Consider the following 26,790-nt stretch of genomic DNA (forward strand, 5'->3'; position numbering starts at 1 on the left):
CGGCGGGGGCTGCGGGGCATCGGCAGGGGCTGCGGGCGGGGTCCGCGCCCGCGGCCGGCAGCGCTCTCTGCGCCTCAGCTGGGCTTCGCCGGGTGCTGGTGGTGCGCTCTCCCGCCGCGGGGCTGCACAATGGCAGTCGTTCAGTAGGATGGATCCTGCCGTGGCTTTTGTTCTGCAGATCCACCCATCCTCCTAGCAGTCAAGTACCAGGCTATGGTTTTCTCTCTGGGGATCTTTCTTCCGCGTTTTGCCGGTGTCTCCGATGAGGTTTTGGCCTCGGCTGGGATTTCACTATCTTACTTTTCGTTTGGCTTCATGCTGAAAAAAGGGATTTCTTATATTTGCTCTCCACGCTTTTGGTTATAATCCAGTGTTGGTCTAGGGGGAATAACCATTCAGCCTGGCTGAAAAAAAAGCATCCATTGAAAAGTCTCAAAGAAATATACCACGTGAGGAAAAAAAACTGGGAGAAGAACGGGATATAATCGCTTTTTCTATGATAAAACTGGTGCCCCTCTTCAGGAGAACTGGTCTCAATTTATTATTATGCAACCACAAGGATCTCTTCTTTCTCAGGGTGTATAAGCTGCTGGATTGCTTTTCGCCCAAATCAATGTGGTTTCTTTGGAACATTTTCAGCAAAGGATCGCATATGCTGCAGTGTCTTTGTGGCAAGAGTCTTAAGAAAAACAAGAACCCAACTGGTAAGCAATCCATTGCAATGCGCTGTTTTTATTCTATGCTAACCTGTCTGTTGCTCGCCGAGGTAGATCTGCAATCCTGATGAGGGGAGAAGGGGGGATATATAGAGGCCAGCACGGACATGCATGTGCGTACGTGTATGAATAAGCAAGGAGCGGTTTGGATTAGCTTCAGCCGCTGTCACCACCGAAAAGGGGGAAAAAAAATAATCAAAGGCGACCCTAGCCCAGCCGGCATCTCCTAGTTCCTATGTGCTATTTCCAAGGTGGAAACTTTTATATCACTACCCTTATTGAGGGGAAGCCGTTAGACCCCCCACTCCCGACCCCGATGCAAGCCCCCCAGTCAGTTTTGGAAAGAGGAGACTGGCTCTCCTGTGCTGGTGTTAGCCGGCCCTGCCTGCGGTGGGCGAGTGTGACGGGGCTTGGGTCCTGCACAGCACTTTCTGAATAGCTTGCAGTATGCCACCCCACACGCACACCCACCCACCCACCGCCTCGCTCTGCTTTCTAAAGTCAAGCCTGACACCCCCCGCCCCCGGCCTGGGGGCTCTACCTTATCACTCGCCCTCCGGCTCTCTAGGCCGGGAGGGTGGAGGGGGGTGAGGGATGGAGGTGGACACTTTCTTAGGGCTTGTGCCCAGGTGGTAACTCAGCCAGCTATGCTGAGCGGCCGCAGCAACACCGGCGGGTTGTCTGCGCCGCTCCTCCGCGTATCCCTGCCGGGATGACCCCTCTGTGCACACGCTGGTGTCTCTGCGTCCGTCTCCATGTCTGCCTGGCAATCGGGATCATGCGCTTCAGTTCAGCCCGGTTCCGAGGGGGAAACTTGCAGTACATTACATAAGAAATGCAAATGCAGGTGCTCTGGGCCGCCTGGTCTCCGGGGGTCACGCTGCTGCTGTTGCATCCCTCTTGCTCGGGGCGTCCGTGCGGCCAAGCTCGAGGCTTGGCGAGCAAGGTGGGCGAGGAGGGATGCTTGGCAGGCGGGGGAGCCGTGAGTTTTTCAGGGGAGATACCGGCCCTCCCCGCCGGCCTCCGGTCCCCCCCACCGCCGAGCTCGCTCCCCGCGGCCGGCAGGTTGTCTTCAAGCACTTGAGTGCTTGGGGAGGTGAGAGCCGCCGGAGCCCAGGTTGTGAGGGGAGGGATGCCGTGTGTGCGCGCTGGTGTGTGTGTGTGTGCCGGCTGCCCTGCAGTGGCAGCTCCCGAGCAGAAGGCTCCTGACGCTGGTACTGCAGTGTAGTAGATCATAGGCTCTCGTTGCCTCTCTGACACCCCAACATCAACAAGCAGCAGCACTGGCAGTCCGCACCCCCTTCCTCTCCGGCAGCCGGGGTGCCGGCTCCTGCTCTGCACAGTCCAGGTCCGGTGCACAGCCGAGGTGGGCACCTCGGCGGATTTACCCCTCCCCGCCCCCGCCTTCCGTTTACCAGCTCGTCTAGCCCCTTTCCCCCCGCCGCTGCCGCAGCAGCGAAAAGCAGCCACTTCTTAGCATACCAAAGAGGCCGAAATGCCCCGCCGGAGGCTGCGCTCAGCCTCCCGCAAAGTGCCCTTTGCTTCACTCCCCCCTTGAAGCTGCGGCCAGCCGGGGGCCACTTGCCTGCCGTGTGCCCCCCGGGGAGGAATGGAGCAGACAGGGGCTGGACAGCCGGACACTTTCTCGCAGCCCCTGGGGACGCCCCTCTTCCCCTGCGCAGGCCACGCAGGCAGGGCCATGACCGCGGGGGGAGAGCAGAGCCCTGCCCGCTGCTGCCGCCCCACAGAGCCGTGGTGCTCTGGGCAAGAGGCGATGTTCTGGAGGAAGGGATTTTGGAAGTGGGGGGCTGGTGGTTTCTAGACCTCTCAGTTTGCATACCGGTGGGAGAGGTGTATGCCCCCCTCACCCTCCAGCCCTCCCCCAAGGACCCGTGTCCTTCCCTTGCAAAGGGGACGCTGTCAAAGCATCGGCCCCTGAAGCCAAGTCATGTACCTCGGAGTGCCAGGGGCCACAGCACAGCTTTCCACCTCCCCGGGGACTTTGCCGCACTTACCTACTCCCTCTGCACGGGATGAGTGCATTTGGGTGGCTGGAGTGGCACCGCCACCCTGCCTGCGGAGGGCTGACCTGGCCTGAGGAGGGCTGATCCCCTCTCCTGAAGGAGTGGGGGGAGCACGTCTAAGCAAGAGAGGTGAACGGGGCGAGGGGGATGGAGACACGGACTGGGGGTCTGGCAGGTACGAACCCGGCCGGCCAGGTCCACGGTCTCGCTCCCCGCCCGCACAGTTTGCGAGGCTCCTCTCCGGTCCGACGCGATCCCGGCGGAGCAGCCGGGACGCCGAGCCCAGCCGAGCCGTTCCAGGGAGCGCCGAACTGCGGCTATCTGTCTGAGGAGGCTAATAATCCTCTTGGCTGGATTAGCTGGTAGCTCGGTCACAGGCTCTGTTGCTCTGACGGCAGATCATCTCCACCCAGGCTGGGGCAGCCTGCGGGAGCGCAGAGAGCCAGTGCCGTGATGCCCGACCTCCCCGGTGCCCCCGCGCTCCGGGCCGTGGGCCTCCCCCTCTGCGGGCAGCTCGGCCCGCGGGAGCCGGAGATCCCCATCCCCCCTGCGGCGTGGGGCTCCGCTACCCGCCCCCGGCCCCCTTTGCCCGCCAAACTTTTCAGGAATCGCTGGGTTTTTTAGTCTCAAAAGGCATCACATGAACGAGCAGCTGCCGCTGATCCAACCGTGCGGAAAATCCAGCAGGTTAGGCAGCTAACGCTGGCTGTAATTGCAGTTTATTCAGCTATTTTAGGCCTGCTGCACTTTTTTTATCCCTTTCAAGAGCTGGTCTATTTCCAGAAATGGGACTGGGTGGCTCCTTTCCAAATGTTCTCTGCTTTGCGTTTCCTCCCCACTGCTGGCTGCACGTGTGATGACCCCCTCCTGGGCTCCCCTGCCGTCCCCAGGGGCCTCAGGTGCCCCTGCCGGGATTACCGGCACCTATCGGAGCTCTAGAGTGGAGGGGGGAGAGGGGGGGGACGACGACGAGTGGGGCAGGGAGGGATGTGGTGTCCGACGGGCTGTTTGCAAGTCTCTGGTAGAGTTGCATCAGGAGGCTTTGTTTTATTCATCACAGAAATGCAGCTGGCTGAAACCCCTTGGTTTCAAATTTCATATCCTGGATAGAGGAGCTGTTTTTGATTGCTACAATTATTTACCTCTTTACATTTCTTTATAAGGACTAAAACTTTGCAAATCAATAGGTGTTGCTGTGTTTTCAGCTGATTTTTTTTGAGTGTTCCTGATGGTACCAAAAGTAATGAAGCCCCATGTATCCGCAGTGTCCTGTCCAGCACGAAAATGTTTGCTTTTGTAATTATTTCCATCTAACTCTACCCTTCCTGTTTGTTGTACACACAGAGAGGACCTCTCAAAGTGTGGAAAAAAGAGATTGTTTTTTCTCACAAAGAGTTAAAAGTTGCTCCAGATCATATGCCCTGAGCCATGGCTTGCAATAATATGCCATCCTGGTGGCTTCCCCACCACCACCTCCAGGCTCTAAACTGGGTTTGTTTAGTTTGGGAATGGCTACGTCATGGGGAAGATTTGGGGCCTGAGAAGAAATGAGGAAAGAGGTTATCTCTGGCTGCCTTTTGAATCAAATCTAGCAAGTGAATAGATTTTCTTTTCCCCAGATGACAGCTGTTTGGGTGCCTATGGGAGATGTTTTAGTTGGCTGGAGTACTAGATGCCCCCATCACAGGAATTGCTATCACATTTCGCTCCTGGTGGCAACCCAACAGACAGGATGGATCAGGTTTCCTCTCCATTTACCTCCAAGGAGAGGCATCTCTCCAATGCAGTCATGGTTGTTGACAGGAGAGTAGATGGAAAATGGCATTACTATAAATATGTCGCTGATAGAGGAATTTAGTTTAGGAAATAAGTATCAATCCCATATCAATCTCAAATACAAAACCTATTTAAAAAGAAATACAGACTGTGGATGAACTGGAATGTCTGCAGAGTCCCTTGTTAATTTCCTTCTCCATAAAATAGCTAGGTTGTTATTTCAGGATTGCTAACAATTTTGAAAAAGTTTCTAAGCACAGCCGTGCAAGGATCTGTTTAAAATAGAAGCTTGGGTCCTGTCCATAAAACATACAGTATGTGTCTTTAGCTGATTTCTAAAACAATTTGGCCTCCCCACTTTTCTTACTCATAGAAAACAAACATTCCAACAAAAGACAAAGGGTATTTTGCCTCAGTAAGACCTGTGGGATTGGGTCCTTGAAGTTTCTCTCATGTAGGTCTGAAAAGCAGCTCTGACTGCTTGAATACCATAATTCGTAATGGTAATTGAGCCATGATCTGTTTCTCTTGCTCAAACGTAAAATTACCTATTTACATATATTTCACCTTCTGAAGTTTTGTCCTCTATGGAATACATTTCCTGAATTTATACAAATTTAATTATTCTTGATCAAATTAAATTGCATATTCTACTTATTAAGGGGTGAAATTTATGCCTGCTCATGTATCTCCCTACTGTGATAAAACGTTTGCACCTACTTCAATGTCTACTAATGACAGGCCATTTATAAATGAATTCAAATACAAAAAAAGATGACTTAAGCTTAAGGAAAACACAAAAAATGTATTTACATATACCATTGGTTTAAATATTTATGTGTATGTAGTTTTCATTTGAGTTTGATGTTTATTCTGCATAACCTTCTTGGATTATGTTAAGTATATAAATTTTAAGCTAAAATGTCTATTGACCTCAAATCTAGATAAGGAGTGATTTAGATATTCAGAATTTGTCTCTTTGTAAAGGTTTTCTGTCCAGTAAATGCTTGTAAAAATATAATCTGGAGAGTAGAGAGTTGCTTGAAACTGGAAACCAGTTTTTCAAGAGAACTTAATAAATCTAAAGAAACAGGAATCAGGGCATTACACTGACTCTGAGGTGGCATTTTGTAGATGGTGTAGGTTCAGTACTGAAGTTTTCATAGAAAACGTAATATGTAGGATGAAACACTGCAAGTCTGGAATCCAGTTGGATAAATGAAGTGATTGTGTGCAAATTAATCTCTGCTGAATATTTACAGATGTTTGCCAAATGTGCCTGTGAGCAGTGAGTCCTGCTGGAGCATGTTTCATTCAGTCAATGATGATCTTGTTACTTTGGGAGCAGTGATTTTTTCTTTACCTAATTCTCTTCTAGATGGCTTTTGTGATTTTGAACACACTGTTGCTTTCCTTCGCCTTGCTTTCCTGCTTAGAAATCACAGGCAATGTCTGAACATTGCACAACTGTGCTGTTGGACCTTTTGTTTGTTTTTCACATTTCAGTGAATGATAGCTTTTCAAAGATAAATTACTAGTTTACTGAACAACTTACTGAGTAGAAAAACATTGAATGATCTTAAAGTTTTACAATCTTTGTTGTGAAAAAAAATTGCTGAGACATAGCATGAGGCTTGATGTACAATTAATGTACCCGAGAGCTATTTGCCACTGTACAGAAAGAGTATATGTGTGTGTACAGCAGAAAAACAGTGTACCTGGAAATAAACTTTGCAGGACCATGGCCAAGTTTCATTCAGAAAGAGCCTGCTTCTTCCGCAGAATGTGCTTCTACTGTCATAACAAATGAAGCAACTGGGAAGAAACTATTTTTGTTGGAGATCATATAATAAACTGCTGAAAAGAGTATATTCATCTTTAGACAAACTATTAAAAAAAATTATTGTATTCTTGAAGTGGATATTTAGAGCCAACCAGAAGTACTGAAAATAACAATTGCAAAGCGAACTAATGGTGTTTGGTACTATGATGGACTGAACGCCCAGCAAGAAAAATATAAGTAATGTATTCTTATACTCTGCAGTAAAGGTAAATAGAGTGTGAATAGCTAACAAATTTGTTAGTCAAAACAGGAGCACACTGACTCTGAAGAAGAACTTTTTGAGGGTAAAACCTCAACAATAATCAAGTGAAAGGCTTTTAATGTGTAGATGGAATGCAGGTTTGGTGTATCTGTAACATATGCTATTAGAAGCACTCACGTTAATAGTAACAAGGAAAGTAAATAGTTGCTGATGAAATAGCATTGAGAATTCAGAATAGCAATACCTGTAGTAATATTCAATCCACTATTCAGATGAATAACACCTTTGGCAGTAAAATTTAATGCACTAGTTTAGGTAACATACCATGGTGAAAATAATATTTTAATAGTTTTTGAGTTAATATTGAGTGGTTGTGTGGGTCAGATGACAAAAGATGTCATGCAGTTGCTAGCAGAAATTGATAGTCTAATTTTAATGTCTGTATTTTGTGTTTTCACTCTGACACCTGCTTATTTTACTTTTAACTGGAAACAGCATGAGGAATTGCACTGAACAAGTTTTAACATTCGCATTCAGAAGGCAGTATCTTGGAAATTACGTGGCTTAATCTTTTTGCAGCACTAAAATGTACCTGGTCCCATCAGACAGTATAATCAAACCAAGGTTAAACATTTTAATTCAATTGGAATTGTTTTGACTTTTGTTCACAGACAGTGACACAAATAAACTGTAATCCTCTACAAAAAAATTATTCTAAGGAGGTTCTCAAAAAGCCTGTATTTTACTGAACTGGTAGAGGAATAGACTTTTCTGTTCACTGAAAATTCATCAAGTCATCCATGTTTTTTGTGTGTATGGTTTTGTCATCTGGAAGGATAAGAACACAGTGAGGATACAGAATGTACAGGACTTGTACCTTAGCTCTTGAACACGTCCTGTCCCAATCTCTGGGCATTAGATGTTGTAAGCAAAAATACAAGACATGGGGCAAATCTAGGTTTGATACTTCCCCTAATTCATCCTCTCAGTTTTCAGCTGTCACTTGTCTGTCTGAGGTCAGAGCTTATATTCAGGCCACTGCATGTAGCAGCCTCTGAAAGAGCTACACAAATTTACTTATCAAACTGCATTTCTATTTTTGGGCATCAGAAAACTTTGCATGGCAGTGAGCTGCATGTAACCACATGCCATGTGGAAAGGACATGGAAGGGTTTGCACTTTCTGTGGGTACTTGGTTATTCTGTTGAAAAACAGAGGAAAAATAGAGGCTAACCCTGCTATTCCTGCCCTGTGTTTGTGATTACCAATTACAGTGCTTTTCAGGTGAAGAGCACTTCTTTCATGGTCTCTTCTCCTTCCTTGAACTGTCCTGAAGTACTGTGTATTTCTATTGTCTCGGTTCCCACTCAGCATAACTTGCTTTGCTGAGGATATAAGGTATCTTTGGCTTTGGAGGACACAAATGAGGCAGCAGCTGACACATCCCCTTGAACACTCTGCTTTCATCCAGCTAAAAGGAGTTAATTTCTATGGATTTTCTAGGCCTATGGGATAAGGAAATATCTCCTGAAAAGGGCATGTTTTCACAAAGTCCTCTCCCCTGAGGGAAGAAGAAGGATATGACTCCCTCAAAGAAGCTTTTTAAGAATTAAGTTCCAGTGTGATTGAAAACTAGAATTTTTTACCATCGTTGAATGGTTTGAACAGGAGAGAGCTTGCATATAAAAGCAAAGACTTCTATTTACACATGAATCTCTTGGTTCTCACCAATGCTAGCAAAGGAAATACACAGGAATTTCATTGCCCTTTAATGAAGTTTGAGCCGAAAACGTTAATTTAAAGAAGGCAAGTTTGCCGGACTTGTTACTCTTTCAGTAAATGTATTTCTAAGCATGTCCTCCTACATTCAAACAAAGTGTCCAGATTATATAGTTTGTAGTTCATGCTTCTCATTAGAGAAGTGCATTATGGAGCATTGCCATTGCTCAGTAGTTTCTACACGTATCACTCATTGCTGTGTAGGTACATTTATTGACACTGCATGAGATGAAGAGGAACTACTAGTGCAAAACATAGTGGAAAATATAGAAAAAGATGTAGAAAAATTAAAGAAGAGCAAAATGCTTAAAAAATATGTTAAATCATCAGTATAGTAGTATCTTATAGAGTATCCTATCTGGAATATCTTAATAAGGCTTTAATTAATAGTAGTCCCTATTAATTCATAGTGCTCATGACACAAAAAGCCACTTTACTGGTCTAATTTTCTTCCAACTGGAAATTGCAAGTCAAACCCAGAATGCTAATAGTTCCTGAGGAACTGAACCTAGATGTGATTTAGGCAGATTATCCCACCAGGAGATCAACCCAAGATCTCAGATGTGAACTAAATTCACGATGTCTAAAACCAACATGCAATTTTGTGGCTTGGGTTCTTCCATCTTTCACTAAAATCCGTGTTTTAAAGTAGAACTAACAGATAGATTAAAGTTTGTAAAACTTGGCACCCCTAAGAGATTTCTTCCTAGCCCCTTGCTGTTATAAATCTATGCTCCCATGTGAAGGACACTTTCTGCCTCAAAAAATGTGGTTACACAGAGTTTCAGTACCAACATTTTCTAGTCTCCTGGCTTTATTCAGATGTTTATTATCTCTACAAATATGACCTTGATCTATTCCAAACACTGTTGTCTCCATTACTGCCTCTCACATCTCTTTCAGTTCTTTCACCTTCTCTTTGTGCAAGCATCTCACTTTAGATAGGATCTTTGAGGAAAATTGGTTCTTAATTGTATTTCTTTCAGGTATTTTTAAGTTCTCTGCACAACTTCAAATAAGTAGTTAGTGGCCATGAGCAGAATGACGGCACAGGTTTATTTTATTATTGAATGTAATAGGAGGTCTTATTTTGTTTTCAAACTGGACTTTAAACTCTGATAATGTTTGTGGAGTTGTGAAAGTGTGAAAGTAAGTTAAGCTGTTATAGTTTCCTATGTAATACATATATGTGTAAAATAAATCAGTTTATTCATGAGAGGAGGAATTTTCATCAAAGTAGTGGGAATGGAGTCATGATTTTCTGTTCTAATGTCTTTCCTCATTTCAGTTCATCTTTGCAGTTTATAAGAAATGATGTATCTGAAGCATTACTGACATGAAGTGGAGATGAGCCCAGTGATTTGTGTGCCACAGAAGATATTTTCTCCTCACTGAAAGTTTTCAGTGAAAGCATGTCTGAGAAAACATTGGCTTTTTTATCACTTCGACATTATGCATGTCAATTTTGACCATTGCTATGCACCATTGATGAAAACACAGTCTGGGGGGTTTCTCGAAAAGCTAAGTCAATAAGTGATCACGTCAAAATAAAAAAAAAAAAAAAAAAGAAGGAGAAACTAAAAAGAAATGTCCTTAAGTACAATGAGAAAAAAAAAATAATTGAACCTAAGATTATGAAGGTGAATTTAATGGTATTTTGTCTGTAGAGGTATTTAGTTAGGGCTACTAAGATTCTCTTAGATGCTGGATGAGAATGATTTTATTCCAGTTGTGCCAGCTGTTATGTGGGTAAAAGTGGAGGTAGCAGTTTAGGACCTTATAACCAAAGCAAAAGTAAGCTGTATGTTGTGCAGGCTAGGTTAAAATCTTTTAACAAAGTATCAGGAGAAACAGCAAAATGAGGGTTTGTTATGTTTGCCGAAGCCCATTTGCCTTGGACTTCTATGGCTGTCTGGAGAAACTGTGGTCTAGGTAGGCTGCCAAAAAGAACACTTGTGAATAGACTTAAGACAGAAGATGAGAAGGTAAATACTAAGCCCTTGTAGTTACATATGCAGGTTAAGACATTGGGGGTGGAACTTGCTGAAGTTCGAACAAAAGTCAGAATGCCACGTTAGTACATTAGGTGAGATTTTTTCAGAGGCTATGTGGATGATACATGAATAGTGTGGGATGCTTTCTCTCCCACTTATTCTCAGAGGGAGATGAAAAACCAGAATGATAAAAGAAATTATAAAGTAAATAATAAAGGCTTTAAAGGAATCTGTATTCATTTAGACAGGTTAGTGATAGAGAGGCCTACAGGAAGGCAGAATTTAGAAATTGTTTAAGCTACTTATCAATCGAAGAGCAAATAGATCTGAAGTTTAAGGACATTTTCATGGAAAACATCTATTTCTAGAAGTACTTCTTTCCCAAGGACATATCAGACAGTCATGTTTGAGAGTCTAGCTTCTCTCAATTTATTCCATTTATAGCTATCTTGCTAAAGGTGAGATATCCTTGTAAACGTTGCTTTGCTATTATAAATGAAGGTGCTCCCACACTCTCATGAATCTACCAGCTGTCACTGCACAGCTCTGAAGAAGTGGCCTCCAGGGTGACCTTAGGCTGAGTGCCTAGTGCCTCCTGCCTGCGCGCTGTCACACCAATGCCCTACATGCCGCCTACCTGGCAGCCCTTGATGCTTTGGACCTGCATGGGTGTGTGGAGTCCTGTGTGTGTTCCAGCTGCCTGGACTAACACCTGCCAGCCCACCTGCAAGAGAGATGTCACATGAGTTGGCTCATGAGGGTGGCCCTCAAGCTAAACTGAAGCAGCCAGTATAGTTGCCACAGTAACCGCTGGGGAGAGGAAATGTATTATCCCCCTCCAAACTGACTTACAGCACAACTTTTAAAACCTAGAGTATGTACTTCTATGGTTCTTAAGCTTTGTAAATCTTTGTATCAGACACCATGCACTGGGTGGTACAAACTATAGGAAGGTACAAAAGTTCAATATTATTTTGAATTTTTCTTCCAGTAGCTTATTAAGTTCACAGTCGAACAGGCCAAGAGTGTCAGGTGTCATTCAGACCTTGTAGATGACCATAAATTTGCATCAAGAAGCCTATACTTGAGATCTTCAAGTAAGTTCAAAGGGAGAGCCAGTCTCTTCTTCTTGTTAACAGATGGCAAGTCAGAATTGTGAGTAAGAACTCTCCACCTTCAGTTTGGCACTGATGTCCTTCTCCCACCTTACACTCCTCCTAGTTGTTCAGGAACATAAGATTGAATTTATATTGCTTAATTAAAAAGGACCAGGGATTGATCCAAGTCCAAATAGCTCAGGCTGTGTCATGTCTACACTACTTACAGTTACCACCCTCCCTAGCACATTTGGCTTGGAGAGAGCTTGCTCAAGTGGTGCAAAACTGCCTGGGACTTAAGGAAGGGTGGGGGTGACCAGGGGTCTAGCATTTCTTTAATTTAGCGGTCTAAACATAGCCAAAGAGGATCAGAAAAAACCTGTCACTCTCACCAAAGAAAGTTAAGGGAAGCTCTGCTTGTAGGGTGATTTACTTGTGCCCCCAGCCTCAGAGGGGGACTGTACCTTGGCTAATAAAGCATAACACCTTCCTGGTAGGGCTATGGGTATATTAGAGATTCAGTGGAGAGGAGCTCCTTTGAAGAAGGAGCACCTAGTAAGGGGCTACCTATGGGCTCTTGGTTAATCATGTGAAAAACTGGTGGAGGAAGGAGACCAGAGTACATCCACCTCAGAGTGAGTCTGGCAGATGAGCAGCAGAGATCGGAGTCTGCAGGGGATGAATCATAATGAATTTCTGAGGAGGGTGAACCAGACAGGAAGGGAGGCTCAATCTTGCTGGGGAAAGGAAAAAGAACAAGATGGAGTTCCAGGGTAAGGAAGAGCTGAAGGACAGGTGCTTTCCTCTGTCTCTAAATAAAAACTTTTTTTCTGCTGCTTCACTGACTTCCTTTCCTTCTCACTGACTTTAGAGATCACTCCTTCATTTTTGCGAGCATGTGCAACAAAACTGGTCATCTGAGTAACCTGTCTTTTCACTGCACACCCACCTTCTTTTTGCTGAGATATATAGGCATCAACCTGCATTACTGCTGCACGTGCTTCTTGATCTTCCTTTAATTAAGGGTATATATTTCTCCCCACATGACCACCAGTCCCTCTCTTCCCTTATAGAGTTGTGAGGAGCATGAGTAAAGAAATATTTTTTTCTGATTATTGTTGGTTTAGATATGTTGGCGGGCTACATCTGGTGACGGTCTGTGAATTTAAAGGATCTGGCTTAGAGTATGACTGTATGTGTATTTTTCTTAAATTAATGAAAATTAGAAAGAATAAAGTAGTTAGCATTTGGTTCTTGGTTTGCTTGTGGTTTTTTAAAATAGTTTTAGGGAAAATCAGTTTACGGTATTTGGAATCCCTTGATTCTTTTCTTTAAGGATGCAAAGGGTGTGTTTACTCTCGCATTTAATGCTAAATATGAGAAGGTTGAATTTAAATAGTGGATTCTCCACTTTTCTTTAATTCCTTGAAATCCCCTTAAGGTGACTGTTCCTTTACAAGTTGAATATCTGAAGAAACCCAAGTATCACTGCTTGATCTGGGGCTAAGAATGGTGTTGCATTTAACAAGAATGGAAATTTTAATGTTTTCACTGCTTACAATAAAAGCAATTGTGAAAAGCTCCGATGATGAGACACAGTTATGTTTTGCCTTAAAATGAAGCACAATGAGGGGCTGTGTTCAGGCTGTGAGCTTCTTAGAAAAAGTTGGGATTTCTGAAAATGCTTTAAACACTCTGTAAATTTGGAAGTTAAGTAAAATCTTCTAAGCCAGTAAAGTCTTTTTATCAATAGGGAAATAAAAGACTTTCAGCATAAATACATCTCATGTATTAGGTACTAGGTATTAGGTATCTTGGAAACTGTTTCTTCTGTTAGTAGCACATTAACATAACATGTCTAGAGACTTTCATGTGGTTTGGCAATTAAGACAACTTGGGCCAGACTATTTGCATTGAGGTTCTTTCCAGAAATGAAAATATCTTTCCCCCCCCAGGCTGGGGAAATAAGTTTTTTTGTGTTTTCTCATTTAGAGTGTTTTTCTTTTTGGCATGCTAACTTAAAGGACCACCTTTAATCCTTCTTCTGGAAGTTTCTTGCTGTCTGCTTTATGCTGCAGTGCTCCATTGTCAGATTTGGTCATAAAGACCTCCAAAAAAGTGTTTTACAGGAGGATAAAGGGAGCGTACTCTCCATGGGACCATTTTTGTGATGGAAAGTGATCTTTGCCCTCAGAGGAAAAAAAGGGAGATGTTTCTAGGCCTTGGCACACTGCTTTGGGTTTTTAAAATCTAGCTAGATTTAAATACTCAAATCTTTCTTGCTAATCCACCACTCTGTGGTCTCTGTAAGAGAAGGCTTCTGTTTCTGTGGAAGACAATAATTTTCTTGTACAGATTTAATAGTTCTCTGCTTAATCTACTATTACTTGAATAATTCTTACAACATCAGCCTCAGTCTCATTCATCTTCTTCTATTTTAACTTAGAGTGACTAATTTGCAGAACAAGCATGTCTTCCTCAGTTTACATTCAAGGGTGCTAACTAATCTAGGTAACAAACTAATCTGGGTCTAGAGAAACCAAATAAAACAGGCAGCAAAGGAACAGTGAGGACTGAACTTTCCCCCTGATGTGGACATGGTCCTCTTAGATTTTCCTTTATGGAGAACTGAGCTTTTTCTCAGACTCATTTTCTTGTCACTGCTTGGTAAGATACAGGCAACGGTGAAAAACAGAACAAACTGGAAGTTACACAAATGGGTTTCAGAAATCTCAATTTGTCTTCAATGAAGGACCTAGAAGAAAATTTATAAAATGAAAGGCTGACTTGGCAGGAATTTCTAATCCTTTTGAAAAATACTTCTAAAAAAAGGAATATCAGAGAATGAAAGTTTAAACTGCCCACATTGCAGTATACAAATTTGTAAGCAGGTCGCCTGGTAGTCTCCTTGTCCCTGGTATGTGGCACTAATATTTTCTCACTCAGGGGTATGTACAGTATCCTAAGTCCCTGGTAGAGTGCTATCCTTTTTTAAAGTTGTTTGTTTGTTTGTTTGTTTGTTTGTTTTTTGAATTCAGTACAGAAAGATCTGACTAGTATAGAAATACGTGGTATTCAGTAGATCTTAGCAGGACTTTTCAAAGAATAGCACTAAAAATATTAATTCTTTTGAAGTTAGATATAATGGTGAGTTTATAAAGCTTCTGAAAGAGCACTGGTAGTATGGTCAGTATGTAAAATACTGCCCAGAGGCCTGCAGTACTCAATAATTCTGAAATAAAGATCCATTACTGAAACAAAATATAACAATTCTTCCTTTAAGTTCAGAGATATTCAACTTAGGAGGGCAGTTCAGTCAAAAACTTCCATGATACTAAACTCAGTGTTCTTAGTACCCTCCGTGAATGCCTACTAAGACTTTTGAACTAAAAATACGAGACAGGCAGCTAAGGTAGTGAAACAGTATTTTCTGTAGTGTTTATAGGAACCAATTATATGCAATTTGTTTAAATTAGTGGTGAGCAGTTCTAGATTAACAACTGTTTTAGTGCTAGTAAGTAGGAGTGTCTGGAATGTAGCGCTTTGCATAGGCAACTTGTATCTGCACTTCAAGAGCAGCCAGATCTTTCAACACACAGTGCTTTCATAGCAAAAGGATGGAGCGGAAGCTTTCCTGCAGATATTTTTACAAACTCTTCTTTCTTTTTCTGCTTTGTTTAGAACTGGGCAACTTGTTACCACTCTTTTTTGAAGGTAATAAACTGCTGCTCTTACATTTCTTGGAATAACCCTGTTAAAAGGCACAATTTTTGTCAGAATATTCCATGTCTGATGACGGGGGTGATTGCTCTTGCCACTAGATACAGTTACCTAACTAGAGATTATTTTGTTTTAGAACTCCTTAACCTGTGTTTCCTCTTCTTAGCCCACAGAGGACACAGAATCACAGAGTGGTTAAGATTGGAAGGGACCTCTGGAGATCATCTATTCCAACTCCCCAGCTAAAGCAGGGTCACCTACAGTGGATTGCACAGGATCACATCCACTCAGGTTTTGAATATCTCCAGAGGTGGAGACATGAGCATGGGAAAATTACTTTTGCCAGTTCCATGACCTTTACTACAGCCCAACTACTTGTTGTCCTTCCTTTTCCATCTCTCTCTCCCTATCATCCTTTCAGATAAATAAAGAGTGAAAATCCTGTTTTACAGCACCCAGTAGGGAAATTCTTCCACCCGGGGATGGGACTTGGAGTAATGCTTCCTCGCTACTCTTTCCTCTTCTGTGGGTACAATACAAAAGGTGTAAAAAGAATGTTAGTTTTAATTTTTTTATAAAGAGCTTCTCTGTACTTCCATGTACTATACTAACAGTATTCACTGTGTACTCCTCTCCCTGCTTTCCAGGCTCATTGGTACCATAAGATTATTAATACTTATAAAATGACCTATGTTTTGATTCTTCTTCATCATGCAGCAGCCATTTCAGTTGTGTCCACTCAACTTTACTCCATGTTTGGCAATACTGTAATGAGGATTTAAGAAGATGTCTAAACAGTTGTATTTATGATGGATGTACAAGGACCTGAAAGAACACTTACAGGACAATTTTAGTATTACAGCCCTTATATTTCATAGTCTGGCATGTACAAAGAAGCATGAAAGATATTTCAGTGGATGCTTAGTTCACCCAGATTTTGATTTTTTGCAGGCATTTTTTAGTTCAAAAGTTTTAGTGATAATTTGAGAGAGAAATAGGCTAATACAGTATACGAATTCCCATTCTGCTTTGACAGATCTCAAAATGTTCTTAAAGATAAAGTGTAATGCTAACAGTGGGATCAGGCTAATGGCTTATTTCTCATATCTTGGAATATCAGCTGTGTTACAAAAAAATTCCATTTGTTTTGAGCATTCAATTCCAGACCGAGGGTCTTTTGAGTAAGCAGGAACATTGCCCTTGGCTTGGATGAGTGTCGGGGAGAAAATTTCTGTATGATTATTTAATAAAGGAATCTCTTAAGTTAGTAACAATGTGAAATGGATGGTGCCACTTGCCTGTTTGGTTCTTACAGTTAATATTAGCATTCAGTTTTTTAGCCAACCTTTCCAACTTGTAGTGGGTTGACCCTGTCTGGATACCAGGTACCCACTAAAACCACTTTCTTAGTCTCCCTTGCAACTGGACAGAGGAGAGAGTTTAAAAAATAGCTGAGGATACATGAGTTGAGTTAACAGCTGGGAGAGGTCAGTTACTGATTACCTTCATGGGCAAAACAGACTCAAAGTGGGGTTATTAATTAAATTTATTACTAACAGCATAAGAGCAAAAGAGTGAGAGATAAAATAATCTTGAAAACACCTTCCCACCACTCCTCCTTCCTTCCATGTTTTCCCTCCCTTCCCTCAGAAGTATGGGGGGACAGGGAATGGGGGTTATGGTCAGCTGTTGTTTCTCCTGTTGCTCAGAGAGAGGAGTCCTTCCCCTGCTCCTGTGGGGTCCCTCTCATGGGAGACAGTCCTTGATGGACCTCTCCGGTGTGAGTCCATCCCACAGGTAACAATTCTTCACAAACTGCTGTCCTGTGGGGTGCAGTCCTTCACGAATGAACTGTACCGACGTGGGTCCCCCACAGGAGCCACAAGTCCTACCTGGGAAAAACCTGCTCCAGGGTGGGCTTCTCTCTCCACAGGTTGCAGGTCCCTGGCAGGACCCTGCTCCATCTTCGGCCTCCCAAGGGGTCACAGCCTCCTTCAGATATCTACCTGCTCCAACATGGGCTCCTCCATGGGCTGCAGGTGGGTCTCTGCACCCCGATGATCCTCCATGGGCTGCAGGGGCACAGCTGCTCCACCATGGTCTGCACGATGGGCTGCAGGGGAACCTCAGCTCTGGTGCTTGGAGCACCTCCTGCCCCTCATTCTGCACTGACCTTGGTGTCTACATTGTTCACATGTTCTCGCTCCACTCTTCCACTGGTTGGAATTCTTTCTGCTCAATACCTTTCTATTCTTAAATGTGTTATCAGAGAGGCATTACTCTGTAAGAGCTTAATACCTTTTTTATATTACAGTGCCCAAAGCTCCACACAATATTCAAGGTAAGGCTGCCCCAGTGCAGAGTAGAACAGGACAATCACCTCCTTGGACTTTCTGGTGATGGTTTGCCCAATGCCCCCCAGGACATGGTTGACCCTCCCGGCTACCAGGGCACTGCTGACTCATATTCAACTTGCTGTCTACCAGGACCCCCAGGTCCCTTTCCAAGACAATGCTTTCCAGCATCTCATTCCTCATTCTGTCTGTACATCCAGGTTTGCTCCATCTTAGGTGCAGAATCTGATACTTTCCCTTGTTGAACTTCATATGGTTGGCGATTGCCCAGTCCTCTTATTTTTGGGGGTTTCTCTGCAGAGCCTCCCTGCTTTCGAGAGAGTCAACAACTCCTCCGAGTTTTGTATCATCTGCAGACTTGCTTAGTATCCCTTCCAGTCCTGCATCCAAGTGTTCCTGCAAATAATCCAACTGTTTGACTTATCCTTTAGAAAGTAAGAAATTATTATTTCTGTGGTTTGTTTGGTTTTTTGTTTGGTTTTGGTTTTGGTTTTTTTTGCTTTGCTCTTGGGTACTGGAACAAAAGTGTTGCAAATTGCCTTTTTTCCTTCTTCATAGGTTTGGAGTCTTCCTAGCTGTTATTGTACCACAAGAAACTTAAATAAAGACTGATTTTACTGTATCAATCAACTCACAATAAAACATGTTCATACTAAGCTGCATGCTGCACGACCCATGTCACCTTATCAGGTTTCAGGCTGCAATTCTGAAGAACTGTACATGCAAAGAGAAGACACAAGACCCACTGAGATTGCTGGGCCAAATTTGTCACTCATGTAAATGAGTGAAACTGCGTTGACTTGTTAAGGATTTTCTCTTTATAAACTGACATTAAATGCTGTATAGTTTTTTTCTAAAATACCTAGTTAGGGAGTGGTCCAGTGGCCTAATATAACACATAATTAAATAATAAAATACAGCCATATATATAGGGGCAGCAAACATATGCATGTCAAAGAGAGGACAAGACACTTAAGAAATAAAATTAAAGATTCTAGGGTTATTTTTGTTGCCTAAACTAAGGAAAATGTACATATCTAATAAGCAGCATGAAAGTAGATGAAAAGTGAATTCTAATAAATTTCTTCCATTTATTATTATTTTAGCCTAAGATGATTTTACTTATATAAATGGGAAAATACTTTAGTAGGAATTGTACGTTCAGTAGGAAATAAGGAAAGTATCCCATTTTAGCAATATCTTTGAAAAACTAGGAATTACTCAGTGTTTACTCTAGCTAACCTTGATCCTAAGTAAATTTCTATGTTATTCTTCATTGGTCTTTGAAATTGTTCCAGAGGTAACAGGAAGGTAACGCTTGATTTGTCTTATCCGTGGCTTCTTCTCTCTTATTAACTAAATAGATCACAATACCTATAGGAGTGGAGACACTGAAGTCATGGTCATATACTTATTCACTTTTAGAACTAGGATTGGAAACCCGTCTTGCTTGAAATACTTTTTCAGGGACAAAAAGGATTAAGAAAAATATCATCATACAGTTAAAACAGAGTTTCAGATGGTCATTTTTCTTCATCCCAAGACGCCATAGTACTTACTGTCCCCACAGTGCTTTCTATCCAAATTCAATTTCTCCCTGGGCAGTGACAAAGGATAAGATTTTACAACTGATTGCCTCTGCTTTATTGGCATAATATTGCTGTGGTCATGAAAAAAAAGCACTAAAAATAGGTGCTGACTGTGGCAGACACATCTGAAGAAAATCCCCATACAATAATATACACTCATTTAAATGGTACTATTCATATGGTAAGGGTGAAAGTATACTTTAGTTCTGCACTTGGGATACCAAGGACAAAGTAGTGCTTAGCTGATTCTCTCCCTTGTCTTCCTGAAGATTGTCTGGCACAGACTTATTTCTTTTATTCTGGGCATAGAGGGATGTCCAGGAGGTTGATTCTTGATGGAATGGGAAAAGCCGCCTGCGGAAGGCTAGAAGTAGAGCTGTGGGTTGCAGGATGTGGAATAATACCGTATTTCTTCCAATTACAACAAATTGTCTCTGGTGTCACATGGAGTGCTGCAATTCTTCTGATTAAAAAGGCACCTAATTCATAGATTCCTAATGGCATGTGGGACACAACTGCAAAGCCAGTACTCTGCTTTAATACAGACAGCAACTAAAATTGACAATTCCATCTCTTTTTTTTTTGTAATATTTTTTTGAAATGTAGCTACATGCTTCCTTCTCCACATTCATTTGTCCTTATGCTGTAACAGGGAGTTCTACTTAATCTGTAATAAAAGACTCCTGCTTTCCTCATTTCCTCTGCTCATGTACACTACCGCCAAATCTTGCAGAAACTAAAATAACAAGTTACAGGATTTTATTTCAAATATTTGACAAATATTGACTTCTGACTTCAAATGGCCACTACTTGTGGGTGTAAACAGGTAGACGAATGGTGAGGACTTTTAGCATCTTTCTTCTCAGAATGTGAGCTGTAACTCACATAAAGTTGCAAACATACAATATTTACACAAGTGGAAGCAATATTACCTATTCTACTGCACTTTGAGCATCTGTTCAAAGCTGGATGTGGTTGATATCCAGATGACTTGAACGCAGTACGTGCAATGTAGGCAAAAAGACCAGGTTCTATGTTCAGTTGTTGTTTCTTAAGTGAGGGCAACTTTAGGAATCAACAAAGTGAGGGACCAAAGGACCACCTCCTTCCTGTCGCAGAATTGAGATAACTCCTTTTTCTAATCTTTCTGATGTTTTCTTTTAAGATTAGTTCTCTGGCTATGTCATGAAGCTGATGCATGGGTATATGATGTAAATAAACTTCTTCACTGCAGACATCCACTCCCTGTCCAGCTGTCTAGTTTCCTGATTCAGGTTAAAAATGCTGTTCAACATTGACCCCAGGGGGCTGAGATGACAGTGGGAGAACAAAGAAAAGAAGTCATGCCCCAGTTCCTTTGGCTGAAATCTTCCCTCTATGAGCACGTGAAAGAGAATTGCCCAGGAGCCATATGCATTCTTCTGTCTGATGTGGGGACAGTGTTGACAATTCTCCTATGTTTAAGCTGTTGGATGTGCAGCAAGATACCAACAGCCTCAGGAGAAAAATTAGCCAAAACCTCACCATAGAAAGCATCTCAGCTGATGAAAACTGAAAGGGTTTCTTTCACATCAGTTATGCTGTGGAGATTTGCTTCTGTCACAACAGCACTTACTTCCTAGGAAAGACTGCCACATAATATAATATCTGAAACAAGTGCATTACCTTATTTTCTGTATGACTAGAAGTAATTGAAAGTGCTCTAGAATATTTTGTAACTGTAGTGACTTTAAGGAAAAAGCGGTAGAAGGTTTTGGTTGCTTTCATTGATAATTCTAAGCATTTTGATATTTTTGAGGGGGAAAAAGAGTATAATTACTGCTATGGAAACTATCAGATGCATTGTAGTTTTAATTTTTTTTTCTTTAAAATTAGCTCCATTTAAATGTATTCAGTGATGTGCTGAAGGCTCTGAGAAAACAGAGCATAACCAGGAGCTTTGTATTCCTTTGATTACTACATGGTATATAGAAATTCCAGTTTGCAAATGCAGGGTTTTTAAATTTCACTATAGAAAATGTAGCCAATAAAATTAATTGTTTTTATTTGTTGTATCCATCCCCGATCATAAATTATTATGCAGGTGTTAATTAGTGCTTGCAAAATTTCTAGGGGCTAAGAGGGTCTTACTAACCACTGTTTGGATATAAGAAAAGGAGGACTAGAAAATTATAATGATTTAACGTTTTTGTGTAATACTATCTCTAAGAACACAAATTTATTTTTCAATATCTTAACATTAAAAACAGTCTTTGTTCACTAGTCTTCATACTCTGGCATCCAGACACTTGAAAAAAAGTAAATAGCTCCCAGGGATGTTAGGCAAGTTAAACGTGGTGCATATAATCACAGTGCTTGCTTTCAGCTTGTTTTTGTTGCTGTTTGACAATATTTGTCAATACATCATTAAAACAAACAAAAAATTAAAATTAATTAAAAGGAGCTGCAGAATCAAGCATTCAAATGTTAGATCTAATTGACTTCAGAAAGCTGTAATACTTTAACTACTGCAGCAGGATTAAATCCTCTAGTTTGTAGGGTGTTGTACCAGGAAGGAATAAGCAGCCTGGGTATAAAGTAACATCTAGTTGGTAGAGCATTTAACTTTCTTCCTAACTAGTCTCCATTATATGTATTAATTTTGTTCAACTATGGCTTTAATTACTTGATTGCCTATTGGTTTTTATTCTTTGTCTTCACTACCCAAGAGCTGAGCTTTGCCTGAGCACTGGAGACGCACAGTAGGAAGTACCTCACAGGCAGTTGGAAAAGGGGTTAGGAGCAACGAGAGAGAAAATCCTCCCTGCTCACCAGTCAAAATCCTGGGCTGAAGCATGGACAGCACAGACAGGGATTGTAGCTGCTAAATTCTAGTAGGTCTCTTATAAAAACACAGTCCGAGGTTTTCTGTGGTGCTTTTACAAACGTCTGCTCTACTTCACGGATGCACTAGATCTTTTCAGAGAAATGACTGAGAGTTTTTTTAAATATGGTCTAGACGTTTCCAGACAGCTCAAAGCTGACACTAATAAGTCTCAGGAGGACTTATTAGCTCAGGTGTGATTAGAAATCAAGCTGTCTGTGTGTAGTTGTGCTGCACAGTGGCCAAGTGAATAATGTTTCCTATTACGTGGTGTACTGAAGAGTGCAATACGTAAACATCCAAGTAGCTCCAACCAAAGCTGTCTAGACCCATCTGAAACTAGTGCTCATCTGGAGCTAAAAAATCTCTGATGAATGCAAAATGATGCCAAGTACTTCACGGCATCTTTGTACTGGTGTGAGCACAACTGGGGGGAGGACATGTCCCCTCCACGTGCAGAAAGTAGTTAATGTAAGTGACAGTTTCTTACCATGAGTTCAGTGTCCAAACCCCTTTCAAGGGTTGAGAGCTTGCCACCCAGTTAACTACAGAGGCACTGAGGACCTTGTCAAGAGAAATGGTTGCAGCTGCTGTTTGAATTTACAGCTGCTGCTTGTAAACTGACAAAAGTATGCAGGATTCATAGTTCCTTTGTTCCCAGATTTTCTTTATTTTTCTATTGTTTCTTGACTTGTAAGTCGACATGACCAGGCACTGACAAGTGTTTTCTTTGTGGCAAAACTTTACACTCTATTTTTATGAACTGAAGCATAACGTCTCATCAAAAAGAAAATGAACTATGGCGACCACGTTATGTAAAGCTTTAAGAGGATAATAAAAAATAAAAAGTTGTGTTTCACCACAGAATTGGATGGATCTTATTTGTGACAGTGTGAATTGCTTGTTTGGGTTTTCTATCCCCAAATAGGATGCCTTTATGGAAGGCTTATTTTTGTCATTGAATCATAGAATTGTAGATTATGCTGAGTTGGAAGAGACTCATCAGGATCATCAAGTCCAAGTCCTGGCCCTGCATAGGACAGCCCCAGTAATCACATGATGTGCCTGTGAGCACTGTCCATATGCTTCCTGAACAGGCTTGGTGCCGTGACCACTTCCCTGGGAAGCCTGTTCCAGTGCTCAAGCACCCTCTGGGTGAAGAACTTTTTCCTGATATCTAACCTAAAGCTCCTCTGAGTCAGCTTGCTGCTATTTCCTTGAGTCCTTTCACCGGTCATGAGAGTGAACAGATTGGTACCTCCCCATCTGTGCAGGTGTCAAAGATCACAGTGAGGTCTCACCTCAATCTCCTCTTCTCCAGGCTGAAAAAACCAAGAGACCTCAGCCACTCCTCATACGGCTTCCTGTCTAGACCCTTCACTACCCATGTGGTCATCCTTTGGACACTCTAATAGCTTAGTGACTAATTGCTTAATGTTTGTCAAATGTACATAAGCACCTCTATTGAAATACTGAAACAAAATCAGTGTAGCCACTGCAACCTTTCCCTTTGTGCACTTTCTGAAATAAAGCCTGGGTTTTCCACTGTTGTTCTTTCCAAAAGGTGCTATACAAACACACCCAGGACATTGTATGGAGTTCCTGAAATAAGATTTAAATTTTTTTTAAACTATTGTTTTTAAAAAGTAACTTCAGTGCTCAGATATTCACGCTAAGCAAAATACAACATTAAAAATTCTGCCTGAAATATTGTAAAAAAACATTAACCAATTTGATACTGCTTTTTTTCGTAGTAGTATTTGACAGTCTACATAATGCATGTTTATGGAATAAAGAATATATACCTTTGGAAGCACAAGAGAAGGGAAAGGATAGCTTTTAGTTTTAGCTCATACATGCAGATGTGCATACTTTGTTTTGTGTTGACTGCCTGTTGGTTTTTATTCTTTGTCTTTACTGCCTGAGCACTAAGCTTTGCTTGAGCACTGGAGCTGTGCAGTAGGGACATGTGCTGGAGAGTCTACTCATTAAGCCATGGGTGCCAGGAAGGCACTGAGGAAGGTGGAATGAATGCGAGGTGAAGGTAGGTGGTTGTGTCTTGATGAAAATTTCTGACTGTTGTGAGGGATCAGTGACTGGGAAGATGGCTCAAGAGGGCTTACTCATGCCTGACTAGGAAGAAATTTCTGAGGTGGGTTTGAGCTGGGGGTAAGTTGGAAGGGTATTTTCATGTGTAGTAGCTTGGCAGGTAAAGATGCAGACTGGGTCCTTCCTCTTGAGATGAAAGTGTTTGTTCTTCCTTACTTTGATTTCACTGGGGAAATGGAATGGGTTGAGTGGTCCCACATGACTGCTGGGTGCAAGGGGCCGAGCTGTGAGCTGAGACTGCTGTATGAAATGGATGTTTGGCAGCCCTGGCCACAGCCTGAAATACAGCATTTGTCATTCAGGCCTTCACAGGTAAAGGTGAAACAGCAGCACCTCAGATCCAAATTCTTCTTCAGGGTCAGAAAGGTGACCCCCAACTCTCCTACCTCAATCTTCCTGCAATGTCCTGGTTTCCAGTTGCAGAAAGTATAACCCAGTCAGCCTGGTAAACATGAAAATCTTATCCAAGTTCACTACAGGTCTTACACTGTAGCCTGGATGACAATTACTTTTTTGGCCTTCTGACACCAGCTGTGTAGGTGAGCCAGAGCGGGTCTCCCATCTGTGCCTAGATCTGTAACATCCTGGCTCCTTTCCTATATGGTGACCTCAGCACTTTGAACTCAGGCTAAGGGCATGTAGGGGTTATAAAAAAATGCCTTTGAGGTTGACTTCCATAAGCTTTGATTAACCAGTTTGGAGCCTTCTCTTCTAGATATTTTCTGGGGAAGTAGGTGGAAGGGAAGTGTTCTATTTCATTCTCTGGCTTCTTAAATAAAGATGAAGCTGGCAAATTCCTTTTTCACTCCTATTACTGTTTTTCTCTTTTTGCTCATAACTCCAAAGCAATATGAAATAAAATGTTACAGTTTCAAAGGAAAATTGGATTATACTCACTTGGAGGGAGGGAAGGAAGAAGGAAACAGGCTTTATATTTTGACAGAATTCAATCCAGACTTTAAAAAAAATAAAATGAATAATTTTGCAATATTTTGTAAGACTGTGTTTTCTAGAGACACAGCTAATCAGATATGCATGCAAATTTAACACGGGTTGCCAACTCTCATGATTTTTTTTTTTCTTTTTTTTGCTACAATTATGCGGCGTAAAAATTGGCCTCTTGTGAGAACTTGCTGACAGCTCAGCAGTTCTGCTTCAGTGCTGGCTGCAGAGGGTGAGATGGCTGCCAGTGCAGGAAAGTGGAAGATGGCTTTGGACTGGCATAAAGAATGCTTCCAGCTGAGGCAGGTGTTGCACAGCCTGTATCACTTTCTGCTGTCCCAGGAGTGCCTGTGTGGCAAATGAAGAAGCCTGCTGCACCTCCTCATCCACCCTTTCCCTTTACATAGGGTGAAGTGGGAGAAAGAGAAGCAAAGGAGAACATGTAGGAGATGACCAGAATCTCTGTATTTCCCTGTTTTGCTCCCCATGTGCATATAATCAGATCCCAGAGGGGAAAAGGTGAGTGGTGGAAAGGGGTAAGAACATTTTGGAAATAATATCCATGGGGTAAGACAGCTGGTCATCTTGTCCTTGAATTGGGTACACCGTGTGGAAGAAAAGGAAGGCAGAATATTTTAAAGAGATGGGAAGTTGGGCAAAAGCAGTGCCCAATGATAGAGTTCATCTCTATCATGGCCTTGGAGTGTAATAGGCAGTAGAACATGCAGGAAGGAGGCAGTGGAATTTCCCCTGCCTTTTCACAGAAGCAGAAATATGGAGACCTCTATGGAAGGCTTTCCCCAAACCTTTCAAACCAAAAAAAATGACTTTTCCAAAGAATGGGTATAGCCAAGATACGAGTAAACTATTCAATGTTGTGACTGATTTTGCTTTTGTAGGTTATAATCTTGTGAGGTTGGCAATGCTATGTGTGCATATGTATGTATAGCCCCCAATATAATTTGAGAAAATTTGCAAATTAAAAGAAAATGGGAGGCAATAAAGCATTTTAGAGTATTTATCCATTTCTATGATATTTAAGTGCTGAAGAGGTAGCTATACCTTTACCAATTTGATCCTTTATTTATTTGGATTTTTGAGAAAATACCTAACTACCCCTTCTGGATATTAGTCTCTTGATATTAACAGTCCTATGGACAAGTTTATTTCATTTAGAAGACAGATATGCTCTAGTTCATTTTTCTGTTATATTAATTATTCTGTTACATATATATATTTCAAGGCAAGGGCAAATCTTACTTAGCCAGTATTATTACCTTTATTAAGTTCTGATGAATGGCTATGCAAGCCAGCATAGTCTGTACAGAGATTTGGCCAATACAGGTGATTTGGTTTGTGCCAAATGGTGTCTGGAAGACAGACCTTCATGACCTCACTTGTCTCATTATAGGGTCCCTCCAGGTTCAGTGGCTTCAGGTTTCAGACTGGAAAATTCAAACCATGGGAGACAGTCAGCAGAACCAGCTGAAATGAAGAAAACTTGTCATTTTTAGCAGTCTGCAAATATGTGGGAGTGAGAGCTAGATGGTAAACAACTTAGAGTAATGCTAGGCTGACTTTGCTGCTGTGTACCAGAGTGATGCCTCCTGCATTTGTGCAAAGCACAAATACCAAATCTGATCTGTCTGCTTATTGCACTTCCATTTTGCATGGTTGTGAACGGTGTGAGGTATGGGATGAGGGTTGGTGACTGAAATAGCGTATGTTCTGAGATGGGCCACAAGGCCCCAAGGCAGACTGACTTCATTGCTTTGTGGTATT

At 42.1% G+C, this 26,790-nt stretch overlaps 1 protein-coding gene across 3 annotated transcripts in view; it reads left to right on the forward strand.

Annotated features, from left to right (window-relative positions):
* Positions 1–100: 100 nt before the first annotated feature.
* Positions 101–26,790, forward strand: part of FGF14 (fibroblast growth factor 14) — a 394,964-nt gene continuing 368,274 nt past the window's right edge. For 2 of the 3 annotated variants that reach the window (XM_027644461.1, XM_027644481.1), the window contains exon 1: positions 101–704. In XM_027644461.1, coding sequence (XP_027500262.1) covers positions 497–704 — 208 coding nt within the window. In that variant the 5' untranslated portion in view covers positions 101–496. The remainder of the gene's footprint in view (positions 705–26,790) is intronic. The other variant, XM_027644498.1, reaches the window with a different exon arrangement.

Source organism: Corapipo altera, unplaced genomic scaffold (assembly GCF_003945725.1).
Source record: "Corapipo altera isolate COAL_440 unplaced genomic scaffold, ASM394572v1 0, whole genome shotgun sequence".
NCBI lineage: Eukaryota > Metazoa > Chordata > Aves > Passeriformes > Pipridae > Corapipo > Corapipo altera.